We start from the raw sequence: 10,772 nt of genomic DNA on the forward strand, positions 1-10,772 counted from the left end.
CCGCGCCCGCGGCCCCCCGCAGCGGCGCTGGGCTGCCTCAGAGCCCGCCGCGCCCCGCCAGTGCTAAAGAAAGGGCCGCGTGCGGCCCGTACCGCTGCTAGGGCTAAACGCTCCCCGTGTGCCCACCTTGGCGAGGGCTGAGCAGCCTTTTCCCGCTCCCTTGTAACTCTGAGCAAGAGCGGCGGCGCCCCGATGCACAGCTCTGGGGAGCTCAGCGTGCCTCTCGCCCTTGGCGGGCGGCAAGCGTGCGAGGCAAGCAAGTGGTCCCGTTCGCTTGCCATGCGTTTCATGCTTACTGCCTAAAAGCAGAGTTTATTACTGTGTGTTTGTAGTGCCAGTCTACTGCCAACCATTGTCAAGATCAGAAAAAACACCAGATGTTTGCCTAGTTCAGGCCTAATTTAGTGTAATTACTAACTTTAAATTGCTGTCCCGGAGACCTGAACATGGTTTAACTTTCTTTGGGAAGGCATATTGCCTGCTTGTTGGGCTGTATTTGGTACACCAACTTCTTATATTCTGTGTGCACAAAATTCATCTATAGTTGAAAAGTATGTATTTTATGTTTTAATATTCTTTTTTTCCATGACAAATATAAAACAAATAGGCAAATAGAAAACTTAATTTCACTGTAATATGGGGAAACAGCTGTCACTCAGAAAGTTAGATTGCACATAGGAGCCCCTCCCATTCATCAGAAAAGCTGAGCACACCACACGTTTGGCAGTTAAGAAACTGAACTGAACGTGTATATACTAGGCAGGTGAAGGGAAGTGATGTCTTATTACCATCTAAATGATAATTAGGGACATCTGTTTCTCTGCGCAGGGACAATGGGAGATGTCTTTCTGCCAGGGACAACTGTAATGCAAGCAAAAAATGGGAGGTACCTGGCAGCTCAATTGCAATCAGTCAGATTGCTCCAAGGTCATTTAAGTAAGTATCCACCTGTCATATTGCTCTTTTTGTTAGCAAATAGATATGGGAAGCATCTGCTTCCAAGCAGGTCAGTTAGTGTAACAGAAACTCAGTTTACTGAAAAAAGTAAAAACAATTATTATTCTAGGAATTCAGATCAACTTTAAATGGAAAATATTTTAAAGTGCTTATAGGATAAAAAGGAGTGAAGAAGAATAAGTGATTGAGAGTATTTTACCTGGGATACAACTGTGCTGTTGACAGTGTTTTTCTGTCTGTAAATCCTTGTTTCCCACTTTTACCCAACTAGAGACAGATCCATTTGTTTGTGAATGGACATGCATGACTTATTCTATAGCTAAGTGATATGCTGAATTCATCATTCTTTATTAAACTTCTGCCGTGTAACTTACCTGTTCTCATACTGGCATGGTATCCCAGTTCCTCTGTCTATCTTCATAAAGGAATCATTTAAAAAGAATCAAGCCAAGACACTCAACGAGACTCCAAAAAAAACGTTATTGGATTAATTCTTTTTTTTTCCCCCAAAGACTTTTTCGCCAAATTAACTACCCACAGATAGGCAGTATTCCCTGTTAAGAACACTTTGCCAGCACATCTCACCCTGGAACTGTCAGCTAGAATGCAGAATCTATAATGATTGCAGCTGCTATTACAGAATGGAGAGAAAAAGAAAAGGCAAGTGAATGAGAGCTTGAACTAGTCATCATTTTGAACTAAATACAAAATAAGATATAATCCAGGGCAGGGCGTTAAATATCATTGTGATGAGATGTTCTTTCCCCTGCTTATCCTGCTCAATTTGTAATAGTATCATCATAGGCAAGCTGTGATGTGATTGGTATGGTAAAATATGTTCAGAAGGCTAGCAGGCAAGACAAGAACATAGATTACTACTTCTTTGTGCAGAAGATAGCATTAATTATATGATAAACTACTTGCAATACCATGCTGTCAATTTTATTTCATTTCTGTGCGATTCTTTTCAGATTTTTAAAATAAATTTTAACTGATAAAAATAATGTCTGTAGTTCAGAGAAGTATTTTTTCTTCAACATTTTGTTTGATATTTGACAGAATTTTATTTAAAGTTCACTGCTTTCCTTTTAAATTCATTTATTTTATTGTTCCTATATATCTGCTGTACAGTGGATTAAAGAAACACAATAACCAAAAAACCTTGTTGAGGTCATTATGGGAGCCACTGAATCCAGTGGACTCCAGGACCAGGGATTCCTCCTTCCCAGCTGCTGAAGTCCAGCTGGATGCACTCTTAAGACCCAGGAAGAGTCTTAACAGGCTGAGCATGTATCCCAGAGAGGCACATAGACACACAGACTACCTCATACGGAGCACTGCCCTTAGCATTGCCTGCATATAACACTACCGGAACTCACATAAAACGTAAGTAAAGGTAGCCTAGTCCCATTCCTCCTTTTCAGCCAAACAGCACTGAGTTCATTAGTGAAAGCACACGTGCCCGTACCCTCTAGGTTAACAAGCATACCCATATTCACAGATCCCTTGAATTATCAGTATGGCCTCTAAGTCTGTCTAATATCCATGCCTGGACCCTGAGCTCCCTTAACCCAGTGTGGATGTGGCCTCCTACTCGCCAGCTAGTCCAGCTTTAAGTTTGCTACCAAATTACACATACACAGAATTAAATTCACTGAGGAAAGATAAACACTCAGGTCTTTCCAGTTGCTGGCATTTAGACCTTTCTCACACATGTGCATGCATGCACACATGCGCACACACACACAGGTGCAGGTTTCTGGAACCCAGACATCTCTTGCACACCGGTCCCTCCAGTCGCTGGTGCCCAGACCTACAGGCCCTGTGATCCACAACTTCTCCAGTTGCTGGCACATAGACTTGCAGCACTTACACACAGGATAGAGATTGCACAGAAAAAAAAATACTTAAGAAAAGGCTTTTATATGAAGGTTGGATAAACCGTGGTGCTCAGGTGCAGGGCTCCATCAGACAAGCGCACTGAGCAGCCACCTTCTTACAGGTGACCACACTTCTCCCCAGTTTCCCACACTTCTTCCTCACAGATCCACTCTGATCCTTCCCTCTCCCTGTCTTTGGCCCTTCCCTTGAACACCCCATAGTAAGTTTTATATAATCCCACAAACCCCTTCTAATATCCTGTAAGTTTTGCACAGTCTCACAAGCCCCTTCAAATATCCCATAATACTTATGATAATCATGTTTGCTCCTTCTTATCAGTGACTAAGTTCAAGCCTGAGTCTGAGTAGCTCCTTTAATGGCCCATCAATCAGTGGCTGCAGAGTTGTGGTCTTCACTACTGTCTCCATTATCACCTACTCATTTGTTAATATTTTTGTGACTGTGTGTGTTTAATTTATCACTTTCCTTATTATTTGCTGTTTCTTTTATACTGAGTAGTCCTTAACCAGGTAACCTAACGAACCGGATGCTCTCACATTCCACATACCCTTGCAGAAACTGTGTAACACAACAAAGGTTGTCATAAAGCTTTGGGGATATCTTACTTGCAATTACTTGCTATTATATTTTAAATTGAGAATTTTCATCAGTTATCCAGTAAAGGGCTTTGAGGGTTGGGTTTTGCTTTTAAAGTAAGCATTTTATTGAAGGACTAACAAACCAACTGCTGAAGAATTATCAGTAGATTGCTAGCCATGGGTAGCATTACGGAAGCACGCCTGAAGAGGAGAGCTGAAGGTGTTGAAGCACTGCCTTTATTAACTGACTTGTTTGTTCATCGACAGGAAGCAGAATTTGAAATGTAGAATTTCTTTTTCTAAGACATAGGCCCCTGACCACTGCCAGACAGGATACTGGTCTAGATTACAGTTCTGATCTAAGAAAACAGTTTTTATGACTTTACCAAGAACATTAATACACTGTGGGTAAGTATATGCTATTTATGAAAATAAGTTGTCACGCAGAAGAAGAAGGCCATCTATATACCCAAAGCATGAGAACAGTTTTGTACTGGACTTGACAAATGTGAGCAATGATGAGCCATGCATTATAGGAAACCAGGATTCACCAGTTGCACTGCTCATGAAATTTCTTGTTTCAGTAGAGTTTTAGCTCTTGCAGAGAAGACCATCTCCTGGCATTCATGAGTTCAGCTCTTGTTTTGAGATGCTAGGTATTGCAGCAATAGAATTAAAAAAGATAAATTTGCTTTAACATGTAGATTACTTGAAGCTATGTGTTCTTTAGTTGTTCTATATCTGTTCTTTATCAAAAGAGCTTTGATGTAGGCCTAATAACAAAGATTTTTCTTAATAGCTGGCACTTGGCAAATGCTTGTAGCTTGGTAAGAAAAAGATCTAAACTCCTGATTCTCCCAAATTTGCCTTGTGTCAGACCTTTTTAATCTAAATGTGTTGCTTTTGGGCAAATGTGCTCTGTGGTTATCTATGATCATTCTTAACATCAGACAAGCTTAAATATGAAACATGATCTTATTTAGAAAAAAGAGTAAGGTTTTCAATTACAACATTTGGAAACAAAACTATAATAAATAAACACAGGAGAATAAAACATGTTGTTGCAGTATATCTGGAAAATACTTTCCTAGATGTAATTTAGAATTTTTCAGAGGTATGTTTTGGACACAGAAAAAGATTCAGCACCATTTAATATGCAAAATTATATTTGTCAGAATGCTTGTTATTTATGGCTGGCCCCTCCTTCCATTACCTTGGGGCTGCTTTTGCTATAGGAAGTTCTCTCTGAACACAAATCATAGCCTTCATTATGTAGATTTACCTTTTATAATACTTATTTTTCTGTCACCCCATGGGAATGCAGCATCTGGACTTATAATAAATATGACTGTGACAACCCCTGTTTTTTATTTTATGAATTGGGTATGAACTCAGCAGATGAGAATTTTATCTGTGATGAGAAGCTCTCAGAACCTTTCAGGCTCTACTGTTACCCTACCCCTTAATTAGAAAATCACTTCTGCCTTAAATACCCTGACTATCACAGTATGTTCCACATTGACACTTACCGCAGTTTGTAAATTGTGTCTCACAGGAAGAATACATTTAACATGCAAGTGTTAGCACATTTAGGTACTTACTTACTGGTGGCTTCCATGAGTAAGAAAAAGAATACATTGGATACATAGGCTTATAAATAATTACTTATAGTAGAGACTACTGTGGGAATACTCTGGAGAACAAAGGTTTCACAGTCAACTTTAGCTTTCTTACTAGAGCTGAAATAAAATGTAGGGCTGAAAATAATGAATAGGATTCTTGACAGCTTCTCAAATGTTATGCCAGCTTTTTTCCTTTTTCTTTTGATTTTGAGCTAAATTTACACAAATGCTGAACAAAACTGGATCTCACCTAAGTAAATTAAATCTTTTGTATTTCTGAATGGATACACTGAGTACACATCACTTAATTTATGCAGCTTTTTCAATTGATGCAGCTCTTTAAGATGTACATGTTAAACAAATGTTTTGATGCTGCTGTAGAAATGCAGATTGGCATCCTTTGAGAGCAGCCGTTCCTCCCTGCCCTGTTCATTGATATCTGCGCTAGTTAGTTGCCACTGCACTCTACGCATGACTCTACGCATGTTGCTGTGCTGCTACCTCTGCTTGTAAAGCTCTTAGGTGCGCTTGAGCTAAGAGTAAAGTAGAAGGTCCATCATCTAGAAGAACGTACTTACATAGGATGCCTTTGTAGAGGACCCAGGATTGTCACTTAGCTTCAATTTGGGGAGCAGAAAGAAAGCAGAAGATAGGAAGATATCTTGCCAGACACTAATTATGTGATAGCTGATGTGATAGGTAGATTGTGGGGAAGAAAGGACTGATGTTTTACATGTTGTCTCCTATTGTGCCTATGAAAGTATCTCTTGTTTCATTTTGTGCACAGCATCCCTTTCCTTTTTTTTCCTTTTTCCTTTTGTTTATTTTTATGGTAAAAAGTAAATTTATGAGGCCCAGTTTAGTTCTTTTGTACAACTACACTGATGTCTTACTTTGGAGATAAAATATTTTGTAATTTTGGAAAGCTTACTCGCATTTGTTTCCTCATCTCTTGCTCTCCTGAGAGAAGATTGTTATCTTAGACATGTGATAGCATATGTGTCATGAAGAATCAGAAGGTGCTTTAGTTGATTGTGAAGATAAGGCTGAACAAATTGACAACAAAAGTGAAATTACCCGGGAAGCATATCTCGGATAAGAAATTAACTTTATGGCCAAAATTCTGATTTGTGCAACAGAATTCAGTTCTGTTGCATGAGATATATCTTTTCACCCACTCATTGATTTCAGGGAGAAATCTCTCAATTAATTGGGAACAGAAAAGCAGAAACTTTATATTGTAGTGATGAATTATATATATTCCCTATGCTTGTATAATTCTCTGACTTGATAATATAGCAAAAGTCTGGCTCTGCTTAGGAGCTTACAGTCAGTTTGTGCAAATAACAAATTTCTTTGTTTTACAGGCCAAAATTAACTGTTAAAATGCCTCAGTCTTTTTCATCAACTACATTTTCAGTTAGGTAATTTTATTGTTAATTCCTGTGTCCTTTTTTTATTCCTGCTAGTTGTATGTTGCAGGTTTTGAGGTGCTATAGTAAATGATCCATTAACAATGAAAATTAGCTATAAACACCTGGAATTTCAAAGAATGGATAAGAATAGAAGGTAACTGAAAACAGTTATTGGAAAAAGCAGTTAAAATATTGAGCAGTGAAAAAGATTTTCCCTAGGGAAGAGCTCATATTACTAAAATATTTCCTTCATGTGCAGAAATATCTTATTATGGCACTATTCAGGATAGCTGCACCATTATTTTTTTACTGTGATACTTTCATATTTAGTCAAACAAATGCTAAAAGATTGCCTTTCTAAAAGTGTGGCTGAAACCAAGGTTGGCCTCTGAAACCTCCATTTTTACAAAAAAGAAATTGTATTTTCAAAGCTCACATTCTGGTCCTGTAGTTCCTTTATTACATTTGGTGTTTGTCTCCAGGGCTTTCTTACGCTGTTGCAGCTCCCACCTTTACCATTGTTCTATCACTGGTGCACCTTATTATTTTTCATTTCTTATTTCAAATAAAAAATCCAATAAAACCAATTTCTTCACTTTGATTCTTTTGATGAAAATTAGAAAAAAAATGTGGAATGGGCCTCAGTATAGGCACCAATAACTTCTAAAATCACACTTAGCCTCATGACATATACTAGTGCTTAAAAATTCTTTGGCACAAAATGCCAATGCAATTATATAACCTGATCTTAAATTTTCACATTAAGCTAATATGTGGAAAGTGGTAAAGAAGCGTTGGATGAATATCTGATACCTTAGAGGGTTATTATTTTTCAGTGAAGCATAATGTGCTAGATCCTGTAGAGGTAAGTATAAAAAGGACCTGATTCTTCAGTGACTTGCATCTGGTGAAGTGATTTATATCTGAACGAAGTAGGCGTAGAGCGCTACCTTATTTATCAGTGAGAACCGTGGTCAGCATAGAGTTGATATGCCAGGAGATATTTTATTTGCTTTAGAAAGAACCTATACAGGCTTAATACACAACTCTGGTTCCTGAAGCTGTAGTAGGTATTTGAAATTGCCTGCACACAGCACTCAGTGTTACTGTGTTACATATAACTGTAGTTAATGGAAGGACTAATGAATGCACTTGGCAAAATTGTGACTACTATAGAGACCTGAGGATTCCTGTTACATCTTCCCTCTGACCTCTTTTGTTTGTAAACAAAGGAAAGAAGGGAATGATTTAAGACACCTTGTCTGCCCCCCTTCAGTCACGGTTTCTGAAACTGGTGCTACCGTTGACACAGAGGGAGCTTCTTGTCATAAGGATTTTCAGTCTCCCTATGGGATATGAGAATGGTATATAAGTGAGAGGCATTCTGTGAGTAAGAAAGGGATTTCAGAAGGAGCAAAGAGACTGTGTCATTTAGCATGTGTAGAATTACGTGGAGTAAGTTTTGTATTTAAATGTAGGAATTAGCTATAGCTTTATATTCACTACAGCTCTCTCAAATATAAACCTTACTTTACATAGAAAAGATGTGAGATTTTTACATTATTTTTTGAGGAATCCACCTGCTAAGGCAGAGTAGGTATGTTATATGTCATGGCAGATTGAAGAAGGTCAGTATTACCCTCATAAGGAGATGTGCTAAGTATTTGTATATCTTGAGCCTGAATACCTCATCTCTTCCAGAAAACTGAGCTTTTCTGAGCTTGAAACTTCTATAAGGGTGCAAGATATTACAAGACAATTTTAACTCTGCATTAGGAGAATCTATTGCCACTGAGTTTTGGAGGTTGTTTTAATGTAACTAATTTCTTTTTGTAGATAATGAATGTTGTTTTAGGCAATTGTAGTTATTAATGTAGCTTTGTATTTGGGGTGCTGTTGTGTCTCAATACAAGTACAGACTGCTATATTTGTTTCCTAAGTGATTCTTCCCTCTCCTGTATACTTTTTGATAATGAAATTAAGGTATTCATTATGCTTAGAAATATTTGGAATTTTTGAGAGGGCAGGGAGCAAACACAGAATTCAGACACAACCCATTTACCAAGTGGTAACAAGTCATTGCAGGTTAGCTGATCTCTGGTAACTATTCATGTGCCTGCCCTTAGCCTGCAGCATATACAAAAGTAATTCAAGTTGGTTTAGCCCTTAAGGTAAAGGCAGTCTGACAATTTGGAAGGGATTACATCTTTGAACCCTTAATCAGATAATTTCCATTTAGCAACATTAGTTCTGCTCATAGCACTGATATGATGCAGCAATGTTGTAGAGGGAAATGATGCATCTGAGTTATACCAAAGGTTTTTTTTAAGCAGGAGTGGGGAAGAAGGTGGTTTTGTTTTGTTCCATCTGTCTTTTGACTTAGAGTATCGCTTAAAAATGATTAATAGAGTTTGTGCACTACTTGAATTTTCTAAGCCATGGCGGGATGGAAGTCTTCTGTTCTGTGGTTTTCATGAGTAGCTTGGGCAATGTGACTAACATTTTTCAGTTTGATGTCCTTTTTATGTTCTTCTCTTAAAGAATTCAGTATTTTCAGTACTAAAATTTTCTACTGTGGTCTGTTGACTTCCAGTGATCTGATGAGTTATATATAGTAGAAAGTTGATGTTTGGTGATGTTTGCAAAATGTTTCATTTTTCATGTTAATCATAATTAACCAAATTGACTGAATTATTTTGGCAGTGCATTAAGTAATGTGAGCCTTATACCAGTCCCTATAATAGGGCTATTTTGGGTGCCCACAGCAACCTCTTTGAACATGCTGATGTTCTGTGCTGCAGCTACTTTTTTTTTTTTAATTACACGGAGTTTCTGTTCAAGAACTGATAGGCAGGAATAATGAATCACAGTTGTTATCCCAGGGGTTTTCAACCCTCTTCAATTTTCAGATCCCTAAGAATTTGCCAGTGGTGAAGCACTGTGCATTTACTGACAGAAGGCATGTTTTTCCTTTTTAAGTACCTTTCACCAACATCTTTGAAGTAGCCCACAAATCTCCAGGAGTCCATGGACTGGAGTTGAAAACCACTGTATTACCATAACACTGTTTCCTAGCCTTAGTTTTCTTTAATTTAAGCTATTTGATTATATTGGTAAATTAAATCTGGATATGCATGTGCATATAACAGCACTGTGAAATACTAATATTGAATCAAGAAACTTTGCTCTCTAGAAAAACTTCAAAAGGCAATGCCAGTGGGAGTGCAACATTCAGTCGTGGATGCCTGCTCAGGGTAGGACTCAAATTTACAACACCTACGTGATGGCTGAGCTCATTGGCCACAGTATACCACCTTGAAACTCTTTGTTGTTATTGCATCAGCCTCTCTGCAAACCATACTTTTAAGAACAATGCCCTAATGCTGCTGCATATGCACACTTCATTCTCCTTGGGCACTGGGGCACATTTGACCTCAAGGATACTGCAATTCTGAACTTTCACCTCAATCTCCACTTAATAGGCTTTTCTCCTCAATGAGAAATTTAAGTGGGATTCATCTTACTTAATTTTAGATATCTATCATGAGGTGTTCATTGCTTAGTGAGGTATCCAGGTTTCTTGTTATAGCTGATGCAGTTGTAGTAAGTGGCATTCAAGATACGATTTGCCTGGTGGGTGCAAGCAATGTACTAGATGGTTTGAATTTCTTCCAGCCCTGATGTTAGGGATGTCTTACAGAACAGCAAATGCTGGGTCTGTGTCCGCTTGCTTAGCTGCAGATACATTTTGGTATTGGCATTGGTAAATCTGTCTCCCTCCTCCAGTTAGAAATTAGTGTCAACTATGCTGTTAGAAAGGCTTGTGGTGAATTGTTATGAAGTCACATACCTGGCACAGAGTCTGGAGAACTCGGGGGTGTTTGGTGCATCCACCTTTCGTTCAAAACCAGTTTCATTGTTCAGCAGACTATGTAGGGATTGGAATAATATATACATTTTTTTAAGCACAGCAAAAACAGCAGTCGATTTTTCATACGACATTTAAACCCCTTCTTGAGAACAACACGGGGCATAGTTCAGGCTTTTGTTTCTATTCAATCTCCGGGTTGCGCACCACCCCCAGCGCCCGGTTCGGTTACGCGGCTCAAGGCCCACACGCTGCCTCAAACGCCCTTGTCTTCGCTAGCCGCAATCCTGCGCTTTCGCAGCTCCTTGCGGGAAGCTTTTCTCCCCTTATTGCAAGCTGGTTTACTAGCTGCAAATCCTCCCTCGCGTCTGCGGGGGCCCGGGGCAACACCGAGGCCGCGCACCGCGCACAGGGCCGCCCCGCCGCCATG

The 10,772-nt window shown here is 39.0% G+C and overlaps 1 protein-coding gene across 1 annotated transcript in view; it reads right to left on the bottom strand.

Annotated features, from left to right (window-relative positions):
• The window catches only part of UTP23 (UTP23, small subunit processome component), a 15,520-nt gene extending 4,754 nt beyond the window's left edge, over positions 1 to 10,766 (bottom strand). Inside the window, exon 1 of the mRNA XM_026090020.1 lies at positions 10,325 to 10,766. Within this exon, the coding sequence (XP_025945805.1) occupies positions 10,325 to 10,476 (152 nt within the window). The 5' untranslated portion in view covers positions 10,477 to 10,766. The remainder of the gene's footprint in view (positions 1 to 10,324) is intronic.
• Between the last annotated feature and the right edge of the window lie 6 nt (positions 10,767 to 10,772).

Source organism: Apteryx rowi, unplaced genomic scaffold, assembly GCF_003343035.1.
Source record: "Apteryx rowi isolate R43461 unplaced genomic scaffold, aptRow1 scaffold_840, whole genome shotgun sequence".
NCBI classification, from domain to species: Eukaryota; Metazoa; Chordata; class Aves; order Apterygiformes; family Apterygidae; genus Apteryx; species Apteryx rowi.